The sequence below is a fragment of the Mastigoproctus giganteus genome, chromosome 2 (assembly GCF_048544385.1).
Source record: "Mastigoproctus giganteus isolate SK-2022 chromosome 2, ASM4854438v1, whole genome shotgun sequence".
NCBI lineage: Eukaryota > Metazoa > Arthropoda > Arachnida > Uropygi > Thelyphonidae > Mastigoproctus > Mastigoproctus giganteus.
In genome coordinates this window covers 239,824,135-239,847,776 of record NC_143576.1, presented here as the reverse complement: position 1 = coordinate 239,847,776, position 23,642 = coordinate 239,824,135, and the positions used below count along the sequence as shown (strand labels likewise).

The 23,642-nt window shown below is 38.7% G+C and overlaps 1 protein-coding gene and 1 non-coding gene across 2 annotated transcripts; both read left to right on the top strand.

Moving 5' to 3' along the window:
* Window positions 1–5,140: 5,140 nt before the first annotated feature.
* On the top strand, window positions 5,141–22,234 carry LOC150090292 (uncharacterized). Its single transcript, XM_090369067.1, has 7 exons — window positions 5,141–5,252; window positions 11,747–11,873; window positions 12,974–13,107; window positions 13,664–13,760; window positions 13,849–14,045; window positions 18,827–18,941; window positions 21,899–22,234. The coding sequence occupies exons 1-7, from the start codon at window positions 5,219–5,221 to the stop codon at window positions 22,119–22,121; spliced, it is 927 nt and encodes a 308-aa protein (XP_090225193.1). The 5' UTR covers window positions 5,141–5,218; the 3' UTR covers window positions 22,122–22,234.
* TRNAR-UCU (transfer RNA arginine (anticodon UCU)) lies at window positions 21,547–21,619 on the top strand. The gene has a single exon. It is a non-coding gene; the product is annotated as a tRNA-Arg (tRNA).
* Window positions 22,235–23,642: the final 1,408 nt, after the last annotated feature.

Here is a 23,642-nt window from a genome sequence, read left to right as displayed (position 1 = left end):
GACAAATTTCAATTTCAATTGCGCATTCTAACGGTATGATGGACCAAGTCTGTAACAACAGCACATACCATGATTCCACCTCCAGCAACTTAAGTGGAAGACACGAGACAGTCCGAATGCGTAGTTCATGATGTTCATACCACACTCTCACCCTTCCACCGGCAAAGAAGTGTAAATCGATATTCGTTAGACCATACGATCTTTTTCCACTTGTCCACAGTCCAATTTTGGCGTTGGCGACACCACTCTAGTTCAGTTCAATCTTTCGATTTTTTACAAAAACAAGTATATTTGGTGTAGGAACATGAGAACCAAATCCCGAATTCTTCAACTTCCATTGCACAGTTCAGATGGAAATGGTTCTTTTTCTGCCTAATTGAAAATTTTCACTACTTTGCTGCACAATCTTCGATTCTAACGCACAATTCTCTTTAAATTCCTGGAATCTCATTCTTTTAGTCTTTCTGCCTTATTTCCTCCTTTTAGAGGTGTATTCTTGTTTCGTCTTCCACTCATTGTAGACTTTGAAATGGTTGCTTTTGACACACCAGTGATTTCCTTTGTCTTCTCAATGGCGGCTTCTACTAAACGTGCTCCAATAAGAACACCTATTGTTTAGAACATCATTGTTTAGAAATTTCCTATGGCAGCCAGCCAGAAGAAGACTTGTGGGATGATCACTCATACACTTTCAAGACTTTTGTAGATTTCGTGGAAGGCTGTTTTCTACAGTAGCATGTTAGAGAGGCAACAAGAGGGAGCAATACTCTTGATTTGTTTATCAACAATGATTCTACATGCATTAAGAATCTGCAGATAAAGAAACCACTAGGTGGCAGTGATCACAGTGTACTGATTTGAGATTTACCTAAAGATGTAACTACTATCAAGAGTAAAGAGAAGGGTTTTTTTTCTTTCGTAAAAAGGTGAATACAGTGGTCTCAGAGAGTTTTAAAATTCTATAGAGTCGGACCAACTGATGATGTTACCATCAGCAAATTCTAAGTGGGAAACGTTAAAGGAATGAATCATAGACGCTTCTAGGCTTTTCATACCAACGAAGAAATACTGTTCAAGGCTTCGACTTAAATGAATGCCAAATGAACTGATGACTGTGGCAAAGAAGAAAAGTGTGTGGGATGCATATAAACTAACAGGTGATACAGAAGTCTATGGTAGATATAAACTAGCTTATAATAAAGTCACAAAGGAGGTTAAGCAAGCTAAAGGCAGATTATGAGAAGCCTCTAGAGAAGAATGCCACGGAAAGTAAGAAAGACTTCTATGCTTATATTAACGGTTGAAGGAAGGGGTTGAATCACGTTGGGCCACTTGACGTCAATGGATTAATCGTTGATGATCCTGCTCCGGTTGCCGACACATTGAACAGGTATTTTTCATTTATCAAATTCCAATGGTGAGTTAAATGACTTTGTGATAACTGAAAGAAAATTGAAAATGAAATTGTTGAAACTGAAAATAATAAAGTCACCTGTAGTGGATGGAATCTATTCAATCATATTAAGGGAGGCAGCAAAGAAAGTGAGCAAATCCGTAGCCATAATTAGGAGAGCATCCTTGGATTCAGGGGATGTCCCTATAGACTGAAGATATGCGAATGTATCCCCAATTCATAAAGGGGGATCAAAAGGTGACATGAGTAACTACAGATCTGTTAGCTTAATGTCTGTTCCAGGGAAAATGATGGAGTCCCTGGTTAAAGAAGTAACGCAAGACCATCTTTACAGGAAAGCAATTATACTGCAGTCATAGCATGGATTTGTTAAGAGTAGATCTTGTCTAGCCAGTCTGATAGATTTCTATGATGCAGTCACAAAGGAAGTGAATACAAAAAAATCATTTTGATATTATATACTTGGATTTCAGGAAGGCTATTGATACTGTTGCACATAACAGACTGCGGTATAAACTGGAGCGATTTGGCATTAAGGGCAAGTTACTGCAATGGATAAAGGGATGGTTAAATGGAAGAATACAGAGAGTGGTTATCAATGCATACTGCTCTTCGTGGACTAATGTTATCAATGGAGTCCCCAGGGTTCAATTCTGAGCCCGTTGTTGTTTTCAATATTAATTAGTGATGCTGATGGAGGTATATCAGGCTTAATATCGAAGTTTGCAGATGATACAAAGGTTGGCATGGTTAACTACAGTAATCAAGGTGAGATACTGAAACAGGATCTAGAAAAATTGGGTCAATGGGATGAAAAATGGTAAAGTGTAAAGTGTATTGATGTCTAACGGCACCAGGGGTTTCCCCCATCTCCGCGTTGCTTTCATTGTAGGTGTACCAGTTTACTGGGAAGGCCAGAGATTTAAAAGTGTGTGGATTTTTATATGTGTAGTGTTGTGTATCGTTGTTCATCTGGCCGTTTAGCCTCTGGACCCATACTGAGGCCCAACGTTGTCCACACTTGGCCTCGTGGAGGCAGACCAGGTACACAGAATGAAGTTTTACTCTGGCAGGCCCTGCCACCTAGTTTCCTGAGATTTCAGTGACTAGGGCCTAAAAAAAAAAAAAAAACTCGGTAGGGGTGAGCGCTGGAATTAGAAAAGCCAATTGAGGTGTATGCGGTTTAATTTGGACGAAGTTAAGTTTTTGCAGTTTGTGTGGGGTTATACGCTGGCGTATTAGGTAGAGTAGGGGGGGAGACTGAAGGCTGGGGGGAAAAGACAGAAGTATGGGGACGATAGAGAAGGCGACCCCAGGATTTTCAGTGAGGCAGGCCCAAGCCCCACCAGGAGGAGAAGAATCAGGGTTGGCAGGGGTGGAGAGGAGACAAGACTGTCTCCTCCTCCCCACCAGGGGAAAGGGAGTAAAGGTACCAGGCAAGGGAGCCCGGTACAGATCGCCATCAGGCATTGACAGTTGTGAGCACATGGGGGTCCAAGCGATCTGAACTGGATCTTCTTTGGTGTTCTTTTTCAATGTAGGAGTCAGATCCCAGTCGCAGGGTCATACATGAATGAAGTCCTGTGTCAGATTGTCTCTGGTTCAGACGTAGGTCTTCCTGGTTGTCAGGTCCCTGGTGAATAAGGCTAAATGATGGTCATGTTCGTAGTTGTGGGTACAGTTTTCTTGTGTATTCCGGTTTTCTCTAGTCCTGGTTTTGGGATTCATCATCAGCTTCTGGGTGCTGTGCATGGTGGTTTGCTATAAGTGCTCGCCTTCTAGCAAAGAGTTTCTGTGCAGAAATGGTAAGGGCTTTGTATGCTTGTTCCGAGTCGAGAAGATGCTGTTCCATGTTCTGCGGGAAGTAGGTGATAGCAGTGGTGAGCCTGCATCGCAGGTCCTCATACTGGTCGCAATCATACATGAGATGTTGCCATGTTTCCTCGTGGCCACAGAGGCAACGGGGATCCTCAGTGATTCGGAAGCTAAATAGTTTTGCATTAAATGGCCCGTGCCCTGTGAGCAGAAAGGTGACGTGGAGCCCTGGTTGGAACCAACTCGGGAGTTTTGGAAAGACTCTGTTTACGCTAGGGAGGAACTTCTTGGTGATTTCCCCTTTAGTGGATTCTGTCCACCGATCCTGCCATTCCTGTCGGAGGTGGTCGAGCAATCTGGTTTTTTCAAGCTTCCTGTTGTTGGTGAGATCCAACGTGAAGTTTAGGACAGTGCACGGTATTTCTTTTGCCATATTATATGTCAGAGCGCATCTGATGATTTCCAAGTCCAGCGGGAGGACTCCGGCCAGAACCTGGAGCGCGTGCGTGCTGACTGTGGAGACAGCTCGTGTGATTGTCAGAATTATTGACCGCTGGATGCTGTCCAAGGTTCTTCTATTTGCCACTGTGGTTACCTTTTTGTACCAAACTGGTGAAGCATATGAGAAATGGTAGTTGAAGTTTAATTTTGACAAATGCTAATTACTGCACATGGGTAACAGTAATCAGAATAATTTATCAACTGTGTGGTACTACACGCAGGTTAGTAGAAAATGAAAAAGATGTGCGAGTAATTGTGCAGTTAGATATGAAATACTATGAACAGTGCAAACGTGCTCCCAGGACAGCTCATGGAGTGTTGTCAATTAAATACAGAAACGTTGCTAGTAGGGACAAGGAAGTGATTATTCCTTTGTACAAGGCCATGGTTAGGCCGCATCAACAGTATTGCACACAGGTCTGGAGGCCTCACTTTAAGAAGGATGTAGATCTGCTGAAACGGGTACAGAGAAGGGCAACCAGATTGGTGAAGAGAACAAAATGGTGTTCTTACCTAAAAAACGCTCAAATTCGGAAAATTGCAGTGTCTGGAGACTAGGCGTCTGCCGGGGCGATCTAATTGAGGTGTTTAAAGATTTTAATGGATTGGGTAAACTCAATGTTAATGGCATTCTTCCATTTGCTGAAAATACACACAAGGGAGGGCATAAATTCAAGTTGAGGAAAGAAGGTTGCAAGATAGATTAGCAGACGTTTGCCTTCAGCCAGCAGATGGTTGATTGTTGGAACAGGCTTCCATCTGGTTTGTTGATGATATATAAGCTTGCTTTTTTGCATCATTTGCTACTACTATCCCTTATTATTATAAATTAGAACGCTTACCGTCATTTACTTATTTATATTTGAAATTTCTTTAACAATAAACTACCTACTCTCTGCCGAATCATCTTAGGTTTGAAGGCTTCATGGAAACACCCCTCCCAAACTGTTACTGCCATCAACAGAAGTATTTACTTACTGTAGGGAGAAAAGTATCTGGCGCTATTGTAGACTCTCGTGTAATTAAATATGATAACTTAGCCATTACAGCACTCGCGAAATATTCATTCCCCTTGCACGAGTGAACACTCAAAAGCTACGTCATTTCCTGACATAATTTTCGCAATAAAATAACAACACATATTACATATTCTCTCTTTTCACTCGCGTACTTACTTTCCTTGCTGTGCAACTCTAAGGACATTTAAGCACCCCACCGTCTTCTTTTTTTTTTCTTTTCTTTTTCTCCTGGTTTTTTTTTTTTTTTTTTTTGTTTACTTTCGATTGCGATAGTCTTAGGTTGACACCGACAATTAGTCGGAAGGGAGTTTACGTGTTTGCACTCACTCTACTGGAACGATTACTTGCGGTGATAAGGCACTTTAAGATGCCATTTAAGAAGATAAGTGTATTGCTGTTAAGGTGTACCCGGAAAGGCCATTTTGTGTGTCTCGAATTCGGCATTCATCTTCGTGCGTCAGAGTGTGCCATGAGAAGATTTGCTGTAGTAGTGTTTATATGCGGTAAGTATAACCAACAACTTCGAATTACCTGATTGAAGTCTTAATTTTAGGCTTTTTAAGGATAGCTGAGATTGAAAATAGAAAATTATTCAGGTCTTTATGCGTTAAACAGGCCCTAAGGTTGAGCACATTTTTGTCTTAAAATTAAACATTTTGTGCATGTACTTTGTTTGCATTCATTCTGCATCTATAAATCGAACATTTTCCTCGAAAGAGATTTATTTCATCAGTGCTATCGATTACTTTTTTTTAGAGTGTTAGGGATTTCCTGTGCAAATATTTTTGCTAATGCTTGCTTCTTTTCCACTGTTAGAACGGTGGTTATAATCATTATCTTACCACACTGCTGGAAAAGGCTTGAGTTCGAATCCCATCAGCGCCGCGAAGAATTTTATGGTTTTTTTTTTTCAAAAGTGACTGAATTAGATGGCCTTCGGCGATATTTCATTATATTCTCTCCAGGAAACTCGGGTTTTTCATCCAGAAAACAGAAAACTAACAGAAAAATGTACGCAATCTAACTATACAATATTTTTATGCCTCATAGTTGGTTTTGGTAATTGACACACACCTAACGTATCCTATATATGCTTTCATTACATCCTTCTATTCTTCAAGCATTAATCCAATTAAGGTACCGGTGGTTTTTGTTTTCTGTGCAAGATTTTCCTGTCTTGAATGTGCCATAGATTTTTAAGGATTTTGCAACTAAGTAACTAATCGTTTCCCTCGTGGGTAGCACAATTGGTATAATCAAGCTCTTTCCCATACCTGATGGAAAAGACATGAGTTTCAATCCCGTTAAATGCGAGGAATTTTTATAGTGGGTCATTTTCACAATGTCTCTGAGTTAGTCAGTCTCAGGCAAAGGTTTATTTGCCTGTTTGCTGGATTTTTCATCCAGCAAACAAGCAAAAAACTATGGAATACACGTCATTTAAAAACGCAATTTACTAACACTTCGTAGCTTGAGTTTCTTTGGTACTCAACACACAAATTCGAAAAATATAAAGTATCTTGCAACCAACTTCCAAATTCCTACAATAACACATTGCTAATTGTTCGTAGGAATTGCAATTTTGATTACCAAACTTTAAAAATGAAAAACAATAGAAACATATCAAAAAATATCAATGGTGACGTTAAATAATTTCTAATTACCCACAAAACTCAAATTATTATTTTTAACCGCACCAGACTTTGACTCGTATCCATTTTTGTCTGTTTTTGTTCAATGTCTATTTGACATCAGCGGTTTCAATTATTGTGAAGCAGTTTCTCTTCAAGCCTATGTTACATTTCCATCATATACAGGGTGTTTCAGTTAAACGTTTCAGAACTTCTAAGAGGGGTAGGGTACATCCTGACAACTCGAAATCATATAGCAATGTGGGGTCGGAAATGCTTTCCTGAAGCGGTATTGTACACAGAAGCACCATAAAGAAAAGAGACCGTAAGTGAGAAATCGTTTTAATAATACATGAAAAGAAGCAAAAGGTACATGGATTAAAGTAAGTGTTCGAAGTTTCTTCCACGGGCTACAATGCACGCCTCACATCTCCGACGCATGGACATCCGAACATTCTGGAATACTCCAGGCGAATTTCGAATTTCTTGAACAAGAACGCCAAGTTAGTAGGATGGATGATTACAAGAACGCAGAGTTAGCCGATATGCATTTGGCGTACGGGGCTGCAAATTGTAGTGGGCCAGCCGCACAGCGTTTGTACGCGGAACGATATCTGACGAGGCGTATTCCCAGTCATAATTTCTTTGCAAGACTGCACCAGAGGTTAGCTGAGAGAGGTTCATTTGAAAGAGCTGACAGGGACAGGGTAAGAACAGCACTGACTCCAGCCGTCGAACAGAATGTGCTGCAGCATGTACAGGGGAATCCAAGAACGAGTACACGAAGTCTAGCAAACGCAGTCGGGGTTTCCCATTGCAGCGTCTGAAGGATTCTCCGAGAACAAGACATGCATCCGTTTCACGTGCAGCGTGTTCAGACACAGCAACCGGAGGATTATGCACCTCGTATTGCTTTCGCACAGTGGTACCTTGGAAAATGTGCTACAAATCCCCTTTTTCCTGCTGAAGTGTTGTTTTCCGATGAGGCATCCTTCACAAGGGAAGGAATTTTCAACACGCATAACGACCATATCTGGGCGGTCGAGAACCCGCATGCAATACGACGTCATGCAGCACAGATTCGATTTTCGGTCAATGTATGGGCTGGTATTATGGGAGATCACCTCATCGGACCTTACCTGTTACCGTGTCGTCTAACCGGACCTATCTACTTGATCTTTCTGCAGCAAGTATTGCCACAACTTTTGAGAGATGAACAGATTTCTGCATCGACGCAACAGACAATGTGGTTCCAACACGATGGAGCCCCTGCCCATTATAGCGGAGATGTTCGTAACTACCTGGATGTCACATTTGGTCAACAGTGGATCGGACGTGGTGGTCCCGTGCGTTGGCCTGCTCGGTCACCCGACCTATCATGTCTTGATTTTTATTTCTGGGGTCATATGAAATCGCTAGTTTATGACACCCCTGTTGACAATGCTGAGGAGCTGGTTGCAAGAATCGCAGTAGCTGCCGAAGAAATTCGAAATTCGCCTGGAGTATTCCAGAATGTTCGGATGTCCATGCGTCGGAGATGTGAGGCGTGCATTGCAGCCCGTGGAAGAAACTTCGAACACTTACTTTAATCCATGTACCTTTTGCTTCTTTTCATGTATTATTAAAACGATTTCTCACTTACGGTCTCTTTTCTTTATGGTGCTTCTGTGTACAACACCGCTTCAGGAAAGCATTTCCGACCCCACATTGCTATATGATTTCGAGTTGTCAGGATGTACCCTACCCCTCTTAGAAGTTCTGAAACGTTTAACTGAAACACCCTGTATACATACAGTAAACTCTCGATTTAATGGGCCTGAATTCAACGGACTTCGGAAATAATAGACATCATCACCTGAAGAATCAGACATGACCATAAGCAGATCCGGTGACCCAATCGCCTGTCTTAAAATATTTTCACTGCCAGAAGGGACATTCTCGAACCTTCCTGAACCTTCGTCGAAAGTGTTCAAGAGCTCTTCAGACTTCTGAATAAGCTGAATGCGATTCGAACGCCTTAGATGTCACTAAAGGCACTGCTAGAGATTTTGGCCACTCTAAGTTAACTCTGACTGAAAAGGTCTTTGACATAGACTCTGTTGGAACGGTGTTAAAGTTAAAAGAGGATTGGAGCTTCTTATCCTTCGGCGGCTTTAGTAGCGATGCTTCGGTGTTCTAAAGAGCATCTGTGCGCATGCGTGGGTTGCTTGCTGTATGTAACAGTGAAAGCCTGTTTCACAGTGGCAGATCGATTCCTTATGTTGACAATACCAGCATTATGCAGTAAAACATTTACTCGTTTATAAAATCGGTTATTATAAATAAAAAAATAAATATAAATCAGTAATAAGTACAAAAAGTTATTTACTTTTATTTTTTCATTGCCAGTCTGTTTAACATTCAATTCAGCGTTAATTTTAAACACTTTCAAAGACACCTTTTGTTTATCAAGGTGCTACTTTAACATCAAAAAATATATATCATTTCAAACGAAAAAAATAAATAAAAATCTTTCCGGTGCTTTCATACGATGAAAAACTTCAAATTATATTTATTAGGCAGATGTCTGCCTGATTTAAATATTTTGGGAAAGCAATATTTTGACGAAAAAAATTATTTATTTATTTTATCTTGAAACTACCGGTTGAAATAACCAGGGGCCGCTTACTTGAGATATTTTATTTTGTTAGAAAACCTCCAAAATTCATAGTTTTGAAAATAATTTTAAATTGTGTGTGTGGTTTTTATTTTTATTTTTTTTATTAAAGTTACGCCTTGATATTAAAGAAGGTATGTAATATCTTTGAAAATTAATTAATTGAATGGTTTAATATTAAGGCTTGTAATATTATCGGGTAATAATACGCACACTGGCCAAAAATAAATTCAGTATCGAATCGGGCCACCTTGTTTGGAACAACAGAAAGTGTGCGGAGCTGCATGGATTCTGTGAGGTGTTTTTGTGCGCTTTTGTCTAATTGTAACCATTTTTCCAACAAAATATCGCGTAGCTGCGACAAATTCATGGAAGAGGACGTCGTTGCCCAATAGTTCTCTTCAGCATATTCCACACATTCTCAATAGGACTGAAATCAAGTGAATGTAAGGAAAATGGTGGAAATCTGTGTCTTGTTCTCCGAACTTTCTTGCACGATGCGCTCTTGCATTGTCATCCATAAAGTGACCATCACCCTCGGGATCGAAGTGTAACATTGCAGGGTGCAGTAAATCTGATACAAAATTCAGATACTCCCTAGACGACATTCGACCTTCCACTGTTAAAGGACTCAGTTCGTGCCAACCAAACATTCTCCATACTATGATACCACCTCCAGATTCTTTGATTGTCCTGACAAGGCAAACAGGGCCCATCACTTCGTGAGGTTTTCGCCACACTCTCTGCCTACCATCAATGCAAAACAAAGCATATCGTGATTCATATGACCACATGACTTTTTTCCATTATTCCACTGTCCAATTACGACGTTGTCGACACCACTGCAAGCGAATTTTTCTGTTTTTCTTGGAAACAAGTGGCTTCCGAATTAGCAGGCGACTGCCAATACCCATTTCCTTCAGTTCCTTGTACACTTTCGGGGTTGAAATAGGGCAGTTCTGGGCTTGGTCAAATTGAAATGTTATTTGCTGCACACTGGATGTTTCTGTCCTATTTTTCCGTACAGTCCTCCTTAGAGTAGGACGGCTTCGCTTGAATTATTTTTTCACTGTCACATTTATACCTTTGAATGTGGAAGAACCGCTTGCTTTCCAGTTATTAAAAACTTTACAGATAGATGCTTTTGAGGAACCAATTATATCTTTCGTTTTTTAAATTGTGACTCCTGCTAAACATGCAACCACAATAAGACATTTTTCAAAGATTTCCTCATCTGGCTTTATATATTTATAGATTATTAATTATTTTAGTTCTAGATCTTGTGAACTGGAAACCAAATTTCACGAATACTAGTTGGAAGTAAATTCACGGAGATGTCAAAATTACTCGAAATTATTTATTCACACCAAACAACAACATCCATATTTATTTGAATGTCTAATGCCTTTTGTAATTGATAGTAGCTGTAAAACACGAAGAGGGTTGGCAAACGTCCGTTCTCATCAACCATTGTATATATGCCATAGAAAAGTAGGTTTAGATCTAGTTTATAAAATATAGCACACGCAGCAAGTAGATGTAACAAGAGTTTATGCATCTGCGTATACTATTGTAGTCATGCATGAACAAAACCTTTGTATCGCTGGTGTTGTTAGCAAAGAAAATAGATTTATCTGGATATATTTTACAATTTCTCCTAAAAATGTCAGTTTGTAACTTCGTTTTTGATGATCGGTATCCCTGGCAAGTTCATTATGCAATTATTTTATACAAAGTATACGAATTAAACTGGTTTATTTACTGGAAGTGAGTTCAAAGTAATGAGAGTGAACCACAGTGTGTGGGCCTTAGAAGTAGGAATGATATAGTAGGGACATGTCGAGACATGTTTCTAATTTCAGAAATGATAAATTTAGTGTCAAGCATATCAGCATGCTATCACCAACGGTGAATTAAACAAATCTTTGACGTGATAAACAACACTTGACATGTTGCATCACAGCAATGTTGAAAGGTTGGACATTCTAAAAGAAAATTTCAGCGCGGGGAAAGCTCTGCGAAGGTTATTCCACCTATTTTAAGTGGTGAACAGGAACAGAGAACACAGAATTTGTTCTGGTCTTTCAAAGATGGACAAAATAGAGTATATAATCAGTGACGAGACATGGTGTTTTCGTTATGAAAGAGAAATAACATCAAAGTTGGTAGTAATGCAAAACCCTAAGTTCCCGACACTCGTGAAAATGCATATATTTAAACCCGAAGTGAAGACAATGTTGCTATCTCTTTGACATCGAAGACACTGTCCAAAAAGCTCTCGTCCCACAACTTCACCAACAGTAACCTTGTGGGATGAGGTCAAACAATCAATCAGACTTATTACTTAGAAATTCTAAAGCGGTTGAGAGATTTTGTGTGATACAAGGAGTGGACCGAAACTTTGAAAGGGGGACAACAATGTCTGATCATTCATCTGGTTATGTTACCACAAATTCGTACCCCGTTATCATTCAAATCATGTTCTTTTTCTCATCCAAAAATGATGAAAGAACGTATTCTGCTAACAGGTGTTTTGGAGGCAGTGCTACACCCATTTAGAAACATATATTTTGTGCAGATATATTGCTGATTAACATACAGGTATGATGAGATAGTGCGTCATTCATTTTAAATACCTTTATAAGTTAAAAATCAGTAAAGTAAGATAAACATGTAATTTCTTATTTATTTTCCCTCTTTAACAAAACAGTTCTCACAGTAACCGATGCTCAGGAGTGTAGTTCTGAAAGAAATCGAAGGTGCAGAATCGTCATACTGGAGGAACTCGAGAGAAAGGGCACTGGACTCTCTACTCAACAGTTGGAGTTCCACTGCAAGTAAGTGGTTTTAATTTATGGAAGTAAACTAAACTTTAGGTAGAAAAAGAAGCGTGTGTAGATATTAAATAAATAGATAATGCAGAACGCTTGGAAAACAAGACACCCTAGTTCAAGGCGAGGATCTTGCTTCATCACTCCTATAAGGACATGGCCTTATAAGAGTGGTAGTGCAAGATTCCAGAATCCATATACCAAAAACTTGTACAATTTTTCCCAGAAGTTTATTGATGTCATTAAAGCCCATGGGAGGGCATAATCAATATTAAAAAGTTTTCCTCACCAGAGGGTTTTTCCCATTTAGTGTTCCAATATATATCGGAAGATAGTGATAGTTAAATATTAGAATATTTAAATATATCAATTCTGACTTATCGACAAACCAGAGATTCAAGTTTGGAGCCCATCCTATCGGAAATTTGTATGACGAAAACAATTGGATGTATTTGGCTATACCAGCAGAGTACATACAGACGAATAAGGAAAAGGAGCTGCGCAATCAATTTTTACTGAATCTCTTGGAAATAAAAGCAACATGGCAGAATCTTTGAATATTAAATAGTAAGATATTAACCTTTCGCACAAATAGATCAAGTGCAGTTATGCAGTTAATCTAAATATCAGTTTTGAACTATTCCTAAAATTGCTTCAATTTAAAAAAAAATTCTCGTGTAGTATCCAAACAAACTCAGGATATTCAACTGTTGGAAAAACATTGTCTATCCAGCTTGAGAGGAACATCATTAAGTTGAAAATAACAAGAAAAATATGGACTTACCCAGAGTTCGGACCTTAGCTCCATTAAACACACTTGGGAAGAACTGGAACGTATCTTCGGACCAGGCTTACGCTCTCAATTAGGAGCTGAATTGACCTTTGTGTCAAAGCACCAATGGACCAAAGTACCATCTTTTCGTTATCAAATATTAGTCCAAAGCCTACCGGCAAACACACAGTGTGTAGTCAAGGCCAAAGTTGGGCCGACACATTATTAAATATAATATTAATAAAAGGTTCTTTGAGACATGCAGTTGTCCTGTCACTTGTGGCAATATATTGTAAATTTGAATGATAAACTAACTCTAATTTCTCTGTGCTAGATCCATACGACAAAACCTTGACTGTCTAGTGTGGCAAGTTTCTATGTGTAGCAGTGTCGACGGCAAAGATCGAAGTAGCGACATCATCTGGAGGGCATGGAAATATTTACAGAGCGTATGTGATACCTTTGGAGGTAAGGACAATAATGCACATTTATTACTGAGTATTTTAATATTCATTCTTTTCCAAAACACGGTTGGTATATTTCAAGATTTTTTTGCCCACCTTTCTAATGACAATGAATCTGTTCGTGGCATCCATGTTTTTTTTCGCATTTTATTGTTGAACTATTCTGTAGAACCAGAATCTTTTTCTAATAATTCTTTTATTAATGTACGAAGTGCCAGCAAAATTGGTAGCAACTTACTTCAGGTCACCATCACAATCTAGCCAATTACAAGAGATTCTTGACATGGTCTCCATCTACGCCTAGATAGAACTGTACTCCTGGGTGTTCTATTTATACTCCAGCACAACTTCTCAAATCAGAGGAGTTTACGACTGGTCATTTGAAAGAATATGATCATTAGCCGTATTTAGCGATCACGTGAACTCGAACTTTTGTTAACGCAAATGCACGTCTAATCCCTCTACTAGAAATTAGACAATTTACGAACGTTTAGGTAGAAAATCTTTTTATTTTAATGATGAGATCGTTTGCAAATTTCCTTTTCTTTTGTTCTTTCTAGGCTGGTGGCAGAGTAGGTGTTTCCAAAGGGACGACTTAAAGCAATGCGAAAGACATTTCGCTGTTGATGGAAGCGCCCTAACCAGGGGCTCCTGTTCGTAAGTAATATTCACAATAATCGCCAATAATCATGGATTGAAAGAAAGTAAATGGCATATCATAAATTGCATTTCACACTTTTTCCAGAGACTACGAGAAATTTCGAGACTGTGCAGCGGATGTAGTGAGAAGACGGTGTGAACCAGAGGACAGCATCACGCTGGGGACTTATCTCCTAGACAAAGCTCAAGAAATGGTCTGGCGATGTCCGGGAAATCGTCACACATCGGTCGCAATTAATGGAAATACTGCAGCCCTTTCGGCGGACACTCCCTTTCTGCCAGGTAATGTCATTGCAATCTGAGTTTCTTGCTCAAACACTGAAACAGGTTACCGAGAAAAAATTCCTGGATATTTTGGTAGTTTTCGCGGGTAGCACAGTGGTATCTTTATCGTCCCTCCCCCTACACCAGGTGGAAAAGGCCCTGGTTCAAATCCCGTCGATGACGCGAGGAACGTTTATGGGCTTTTTTCACTTCGTGGCTGAGTTAGTCTGTCTCAGGTAGATACCAAGGTTTTTTTCAAGCACCCGGAGTTTTTCAACCAGCAAAAACAGGCAAATCGACCAGAGAACACACGCAATTTACAGACACAATACACATGAGTATATGTAACAACTTACCGGGTGACACTAATGTAATAGTTTGGTGTTTGGTTTGGATATTTTGATAGACAAGGGATTTAAATTTAGAAAAGAAGCTACGAGGGCTAGTCAAAAGTTCTGAGACGGAGCATAAATGACATCGCTACAAAATTCTGTTGGTTTTTTGTCTGTCTTCTTTTTTTTTTTGTTTTTTTATAACGTATTCACTCCAAAATTCAATATAATTGTTGTCTTTACTCTGCAAAGAGTTTAATCCTTTAATCCTTCAAAAAAAATATTCAGGTTGGGCATCAAACCAGGCTTCAAGATGCTTTCAGTCCTTGATCATCTTTAAAACAAGTTGAAATTTCAGATGTCTGAACAAGTAACAGACACTTGGCGCCAGGTTTGATTGTACTGGGTATGGTTTAATTGAACCCCATGGAAACAACAGATTGTGGCAGCTAACCTTCTTACACTGGCCAGACTAATCACAGGGCGACTAGACGCCCCTGACATCACTGATCTGATAATCTCCCCCCCCCCCGAATTACTGTAAAAAATCAAGTGGACACAAGGATCCCAGTTGGAATCAGTTTCAACGACCTCAAAGGCCTGACATGCATGTTTCTTGGAAACACAGTGGATCTAGTTAACAACCAATCTATCGATCTTGATGAATTCTGCCAGCAGAATGCATACAGACGACAGAAGCTAATGGACACCTACACAAACCGACTGTTATTAGCATTAGCATTAGCATTAGTAGAGGCATATGATGCAAAAAAGCAAGCTTATGCAGCATCAGCCAAAAAAAAAAAAAAAAACACTCCCGTTTCACCCCTCCGTTCGTACGAAATACCTATCCAGCAGAGCCTTAAATTTATTTAAGCAATCAACTTCCACAACAAGGGATGGGAGTCTGTTCCACCAACAAACTACCCGCTGGCTAAAGGCAAACTTCCGCACATCTATCCTACATCTGTCTTTCCTCCATTTCAATTTATGCCCTCAAATGATTATTCTGAGCAAGGGGAAGAATCCCATCAGCACTGAGCATGCTCAAACCATTCAAGGCTTTATACACCTCTATCAGATCACCTCGCAGGTGGCTAGTTTCCAGACACTGTAATTTACAAAACTTAAGCCTTTCTCCGAAGAGAGCAACCCTTTGTTCCATTCACTAATCTTGTTGCCCTTCTCTGTACTCGTCCCAGCAGCCCTACATCCTTCTTGAAATGAGGCCTCAAGACCTGTATACAGTACTCAAGATGTGACCTGACCATTACCTTATATAAGGGAATAATCACCTCCTTATCCCTGCTAGAAATATTCCTGTATATCATTGACAAGACACCATGAGCTACTCTTGCAGCCCGTCTGCACTGTTCAGAAAACTTCATATCTACCTGCACAATTACCCCCAGGTCCTTTTCATTCTCTACTACTGTCAGTGTAGTACCACAGAGTTGATACGTTGCTCTGGGGTTGCTGTTTCCCATTTGTATTACTTTACATTTGTCAATGTTAAACCTCATTTGCCACCTCTCAGCCCATCTGTTCAACCTTTCCAGATCCTGTTGCAGCAGCATAGCGTCAGTGGTGTCCTTAACAACCCTGCCAACCTTTGTATCATCTGCAAACTTGGACATTAAACTTGATATCCCATCATCAATATCATTCATAAACACCGAAAACAACAACGGACCCAACACTGAACCCTGAGGAACTCCAGTAATAACATTAGTCCACGTTGAGCAGTGTCCATTGATTACCAGTCTCTGTCTTCTCTCCCTCAACCATCCCTTTATCCATAGCAGCAATTTGCCTCCAATGCCACACTGCTCCAATTTGTGCAGCAGTCTTCCATATGCAACAGTATCAAAAGCCTTTCTAAGATCCAAATATATAATATCAAAGTTGTTCCCTGCATCCAGTTCTTTTGTGACTGCATCATAATATCCAATCAAATTCGTCAGGCAAGACTTCCCCTTAAGAAAACCATGCCGTGTCCGAGCTATAACTGAAATCTTGTCTAGATGATCCTGCAGTGCTTCTTTAACCAGTGCTTCCATTAATTTTCCTAGAACAGAAGTTAAACTCACAGGTCTATAATTACTTGTGTCAGCCTTTGATCCCCCTTTGTGATTTAGGGTCACATTTGCACATCTCCAGTCTATGGGTACCTCCCCTGAGTCCAAAGAAGCTCTCATAATTATGGCTAAGGGTTTACTTACTTTCTTTAATATAACTGGATAGATCCCATCAACCCCATTTTTTATGTTTGTCCTCAACAATTTCTCCTTCACTTTCCTCTCAGTTTTTACAAAATCATCTAGCTCCCTGCCAGAGTTTACTTCAGCTCTGGCATTCCCATTCCTGAATAACTCCTCGTGTGTGAATGTAGATGCAAAATACTCGTTTAGGTTGTTAGCTACCTGAGCAGGATCCTCAACTGTTGAATCATCAATATCCAGTGGACCAATCTGATTCATCCCTTTCCTTCTACAGTTTATATAGGTAAAGAACTCTTTTCTGTTTTTCTTTGCATCCTTTGCTAAGGATTTCTCATAATCTGCCTTTGCCTGCCTAATCCCCTTTGTGACTTGGTTACAGACCAGCTTATATCTATCATAGGCTTCCATGTCACCCATTAATTTGTATGTATCCCATGCATTTTTCGTCTCTGCCATATGTCTCATTCTTTCATCTGACATCCATTTAGGCCTAAACCTTGAACAATATTTCTTAGTTGGTATGTAAAGCCTAGTAGCTTCCAAGATAAGTTCTTTGAATGCTTCCCATTTTGAATTTGCTGTTGGTAACATCATCAGTTGGTCCCACTGTATAGAATTTAAATACTGTCTCAGTCCATCATAGTCACCTTTACGGAAGCAATAACCCGTCCCTTTACCCCTAATGGTAGTTATCTATTTGAGTAAATCCCACTTCAGCACACTGTGATCACTGCCACCCAGTGGTTCCTTTATCTGCAGATTCTTAATACATGAAGGATCACTGCTGATAATCAAATCAAGTATATTACTCCCTCTAGTTGCTTCTCGAACATGCTGATGTAGAAAACAATCATCCAATAAATCCACAAAAGCCCTGCTAGTGTGTGAGTGACCAGCCCCCAAATTCCAGTCAATATCTGGGAAATTAAAATCTCCCATTATAAGACTCTCTGATTTACTGGCCCACTCTATTTCCCTGTACAGTTTCTTATTATACCCATCAGAGTCATTAGGCCTATAGCACACTCCTACTCTCAATTTTGATCTCCCAATGCTTATGTCACACCAAACTGACTCGACACTGCACTGTCCAGCGATGTCCACTGGCTTCACTTCCTTGGATTTTATGTATTTCTTAACTAATAGCATAACCCCTCCTCCATTCCTATCCTGTCTATCCTTTCTGTAGACGTTGTACTCCCCAAATTGCAGTTCTGCATCCCTTATATCTGTGTGACACCACGTCTCGGATATCACAACCATATCCGCCTTTGACGTTTTGAGCAATACCTCAAATTCATCAAATTTATTTACCAAACTCCTAGCATTGGTGTACACGCAAGTATACATGCACCTGTTCCTATTCTTAGCTACCCTAACACAACCCATGTGTTTATTTGTACCGCAATGGCTCCCAGCAGTCTCTGAAATACCATGCAACTTGTTTTTCAGGCTTCTGCTCATTCCAATAGAAGCAGTGCAAGAATCACTTTCACCTTTGCCAGTGGCTACTGTTAATCTATTAGTCCTTATATCTCCTATGGTTACGTCCTGTGGTTATGTCCCACAGGAACACCACCAGAAGGAAAGTATGAATTGCCTCAACCAAAGAAATGCTTTATATATTTTTATATGTTTGTACATATAAATTCATCACTTTTTCACTTGATAAATTCAGCTAAGATAAATTTAGATAAGTTCAAGACTTTTAGATAAATTTCTTCAAGATCTCAAGTTTTAATTTTAATGCATAATATAAAACTTTTAAAAAAATCGTATTTTTTACATTTCAGCATTTAACACTAATATCAATTTTCAAATTTCAATTTTCATCACGTCTAACATGAGTAATGATGAAAGTGCCATCTAGTATCAATATTGCAAACTATCTTTATATTTTTAAGATTATTTTTATATTTTGATTAAACTATGAAAATATAATATAAAAGTATTTAAAGAAGCTGAAATAATTTCTTTTAATTTTAACGAGGAAATATTATTTAAACTGAAACTTAATTTTAATTATACAAATTGTTATCTCTTGAATATGAGCATTGTTTATAAATCTAATATTTTAAGCAATTAATTTAAGTGTTTAATATAATGGTAGATGATTTTATTTTTCGTTTTTCATATTGGATATGGATATCTAGTTAATTACGAAAATTTTTTGAATTTCTCAAACATAAGAAAAATAATTTTAAACATTTGTTATTCTTTGTGTTTTATTATAAATCTGTCATAGGCTGTAGCACTAGAGCCAATGCTGAGATCAGGGGCTGTCTCGACAGGTACCAGTACGAAAGAGATCAATCTCATGGTTCCAGGGATGGTGAAGAAAGGATAAAAAAGACATGTTGGTTAGTAAAACATTTCACTTTCCGAGTACACTAAGTGGCCACTTTATTAGGTACACCTACTCTGTCCATGAAATGGCGTGCTTCTTCGATTATAGCATCACTCATCCATACGATGCAATATAAACAGGTGGACAGATACGTAGGGACGCTGCACGTGTGCAATTCAATCCTCCAATGAGCAAGACAACAGAATAATTTGCAATGCCACAAGGCCAAAATTGCACAGAACTTGCTAAAGGAACACATGAGTCAAATCAGAGATCTCAATCAAATTGAGCAACGGTGGGATGTGGTGAGGGCAAGTTCTTGGGAAGTGAGATTTGCAATAACTGTGGGAAACGATTCTATCAACGTGGAACAGCATCCTTCAGCACGCTTTTGACGCCCTTGTTTCATTAGGTCTATGCCACAATGCATCTAAGCTACTCTGGGCGCTAAATCAGGATCTAACTGCTATTAAGTAGTTGTACTTAAAAATGTGTCCACTGTGTATATCGTTCTAAATCAATCATTCTTTTTTATTTTACTTATATTTGAACTGAAAAAAAAATTGTTTTAAGTAAAATCCTTTAAGTTCACTTAAAACAAGCCTTTTGGAAGAATTAAAATTATCAGTATTTTTATAGTTTTCTTTATTAAAACTTTCAAATTAATTTTTTTTAAAAATTGACATTTTCCACAAACGATGTTGAATGTATGGAGGGAAAATCTGATCGAGCTGTCACTATCAGTAGTGATGATAATGATTATCCAGTTTACCCCTCTTAACAGTGAGATGATTTTCCTTGGTCATTTTAGTGTTCACAACTGCAGCTGGCAACAATCTGCTTGGTACAGAGACACAATTGGTTGGAATGCTGAGGGGTATGTGATTACTAATAGTTCACACAGATACCATACAATCATAATCCCACACACCTAACATTCTTGATCTTTTTCTCACAAACAACCTTTAAAGTACATAATCGACGTGGCTGGTCCTCTAGGCACCTCAGATCACAACTTAGTGATGGTCTTTTCTGCATGGAGCCTTTCTCTTGTGATCATTCTCAGCCTCAGGGATGATCTGTGTCATGTTTTTCCTTGGTCTGTTTTAAATCGCTGTTTTAAATCGCTTTATCACAATGTTTACAGAGTGGCTGAGAAATAATTCTTGTACAGACGAAATCATTTATTCCGCGTTCCACCCTAAAATCTCTTATATCATCTAAACTTTTTTTTTCCAACAAATGTGCTAAGACTGTTCAAGATAAGAACGTTGTATATCCCAATTGGTTTGTTGTCGATCGTTCTGGTCTCCGGCTAAGGTCGCAACTTCTGTCCATCTCTATCCCGACCTCAATTAAAACCTGCATCCTGAGATAAAAACGAAACCAACTCACTAACATCCTATTTTTGTATCAGTGATCTTGGTTGTTCTCGTGCCAATGCCAATACACTCCATTCAATGCGTTTCGACAGAAGGATGGTTGAAGAATTTTAAAAAAATCTTGATGCCAAGCGAATTTCCAATGGCATTTCTCCACTTGCTCTCAAAACTTTTGCTCCTGTTCTGTATCATCTTTTTACACTTTCTTATTCTACCGGTGTTTTTACTTCTGCTTGGAAATCTGCTCATATCCATCCAGTTCCTAAAAAGGTGACAAATACTCCTTTTCAAGTACCAGCCCATTCTACTTACCTCTACTCTTTCTGAATTAATGTAGAAATCCATCAACTGTTGAACTATCTCGAAACCTTTCATCTGATCAATGATCCCCGATATGGATTCTCTTAGTGTCGATCAACTGGTTATGTATTAGTTTATTTTATTCATCTTTGGACAAATTCGATTGAATTGTTTGATAAAACTCAAGCAATCGCTCTTGATATTTCTAAGTATTCTGTGTTTGGTAAAAACAGTCAAAAAAGGACCACTCAATAAGTAAATTATATGTCCATGTGTGTTATGTCCATAAATTGCGTGTGTTCTCTTCACGAAAAACCAGAGTTTCGAGGGAGCGGGGGACTTGTTATTCATGACTGAGACCAACTCAGGTAACCAGTGAAAAAAGCCCATAAAAGTTCTTCGGGTCGCTGAAGGAATTCGAGCTGGTCCTCTTTCACCTGGTGTTGGAAAGTCGTTAATTATAACATTGTGGCATTGGCGCAGACCGTGTGTTTGGTACAGAGGCCTTCTTTTCAAGCTTCCAGACTGTTTTTTGTAACTGGGTATCCAGTTTTCTCTCTGACTGCTCACTGCGAGTGATGGTAGGTGCCTCTCTGTCTTCTAACTTCGGCATTAATGCGGTTCCCCAGGGTTAAATTCTTTCTTCCACTCTTTTCTTCTTATGTATCAAAGACCTTCTTCCTCTGACTAGAAATCCTATTCCTAGTTTCGGTGATGATAGCACTCTACATTTCGCCTTATAATGTGAGAAACCTTGCCTTACATATACATCTTGAAATTCTCGAATATCCACCACCAATTCCTTAAATGACAATCTCCAGGTTATTACACAACGGGGCGAAGAAAACACTTAATTTCCATAATTCTAAAACTCAGTCATGTCTTATTTCTGGCCAAAAAGAGTCTATTTTCTACTACCTACATTCCGTAACCACAGTCCCTGTAGCGCAGTGGATAGCGCGTTGGACTTCTAATCCAAAGGTCCCGGGTTCGAGTCCCGGTAGGGATGAACGAAAATATTTTTTGATTGGATACTTCCTTTTGCTCAGATTACGCACCTGAGGGGACATAAATTTAAATTGAGGAAAAGTAATTGTAGAATAGATGTGAGGAAATTTGCCTTTAGCCAGCGGGTGATTGATTGCTGGAACAACACCCAAAATTCTACACGTAATCACTAATAGAGATGTTGATAAAGTTGATGGATATTTTCTTCATAAATATAATTTTTATTATAATTCTCGTGTAATCACACAAATGTAATTCTGATTTTTATTTCCTTTTTCAGTGCAGCTAACAACTATAAGCATTGCCTTCGAGAATCTATACGTAACTACTGTTTCGACTTGCGCGAGACGGAGGCTGTTGCTCTAGTAGATCAAGTTGGCCCAGATCGAGAATTCATCTGCAGGGATACGTGGTTGTATGAGTGCTCAGGAGGCCCGCGTGTCTCAGCAGGCAGCCTCCTTTTGATTGCTCTCAGTGTAGTGTCCTTACAGTACTTGTTGTGATGTTTTTCGCTGATGTGTTTAAATGACATTGGATGTTAAAACTTAACCCTTGCATTACGGAATACCCTCATTTTCACGTTACCATCCACACTTGTATACACTCGTTTATGCAGTTGTACTATAAATTTTAATTTTTGTATGAATTATATTTTATATGAAAAAAAGTTGTTTCTCCGATGAACTGTGGTTTTCGTTGTATTAATCCCCATCTTCCCCATCCAAAAAATATTAAATTCCGAGGTTACTTTACAGAAAATGAAAATAATAAAGTGAAAATTTCTTCGCACTTAATTTTACATAAGAATTTTTGAATGGTTCCATGAAGAATTTTGTGTATGGTTCCATGAGGTCGCTGTATATACAGCGACCTCATGGAACCTCAACAGTCAATCGCCCACAATGAACTTTGAGTCGAATTCATACGAAGAAAACAAATTATATTGTGAAGTAGACGTTGAATACCTGCAATAAAAAGAGTGAAATTACTGAAATGAGTTAGTTTTAAAAAATGAAAGCGATAAGGTGGTAATTTATAAAAACTAAAATCATAAATTGAAATGGAATTTTTAATTTTTCGAAATTCATGAAAAATTAGCAAAAATATATACACCTTGTAGGTTAGCCAAATCAAGAAAAAAAATTAAATGAACATTTCCCTCCTTGATCTTCATCTCTTATATAATACAGCCACAAGGATTCAACAAATGTTTGATCGATCTCATTTTTGAAAGCAGTGGAATGACAGCCAGAGCCCTTTCAGAAGCATTTTTATCGCATCTGACCATTAACCGCTGATTAATATCAGCCCTCTGTGATACCCTCAGACATGTTTAATAATACAGAATGGTAAAAATTATGATATCACCAGCACCTCCTCTAAAAATCAAAGGAGAGGCCTTGAGACGCCTCTGAAGATGGATCTCAATTCAATGAACCCTATAAGTTACAAAATTTGACAACCACATCTCTTTGGGTTGGGGACTGATTGAGATCTATAAGGCCCTAATAGAAATAAGTAAAATGATAAAATATTCTTTCTGGTATATATCTGGGACTGGAAAAGGTGCGTGTGTGTGGTTTTTTTTTTTTTTTTTTTTTTTTTGCAGTTCCTGAAAATTCAACTTCCTTGCACCATTTAGTTTTTAATAATAATAATAATAATAATTATTATTATTATTATTATTATTATTATTATTATTATTCTATGCATTAAAATAATTTTCCTCCTAGTGATATTTATTCAGCCAATGGGAGAAGAGGAATGTGGGTTATGTGGTAATACGTAACAAATACTAAAATACGTAACAGGAGCTTGTTTAATTGTGGCAAAACAAGCTTCTGTTTTAGCGTGCCCATGCTAAAATAATGTCCATTTCCACTTGCAGTCTGCCAAACCCCATGTACTTTTTCTGACAGAATCTCAGTTATCGGTTGATTCAACTACTGCTCATCTCAGATGCCCAAATTATTCGCTGTATGATTCCTTTCGCCTCAAAGGTTGTACTTGTGCATATGACCGTT

Excerpts from the sequence above, each read along its gene's own strand:
- LOC150090292 (XM_090369067.1), top strand. The coding sequence starts at position 5,219 with ATGAGAAGATTTGCTGTAGTAGTGTTTATATGCG. Across the intron at positions 13,108-13,663 it reads CGTATGTGATACCTTTGGAG|GCTGGTGGCAGAGTAGGTGT; the intron begins GTAAGGACAATA and ends TGTTCTTTCTAG. Across the intron at positions 13,761-13,848 it reads CTAACCAGGGGCTCCTGTTC|AGACTACGAGAAATTTCGAG; the intron begins GTAAGTAATATT and ends CACTTTTTCCAG.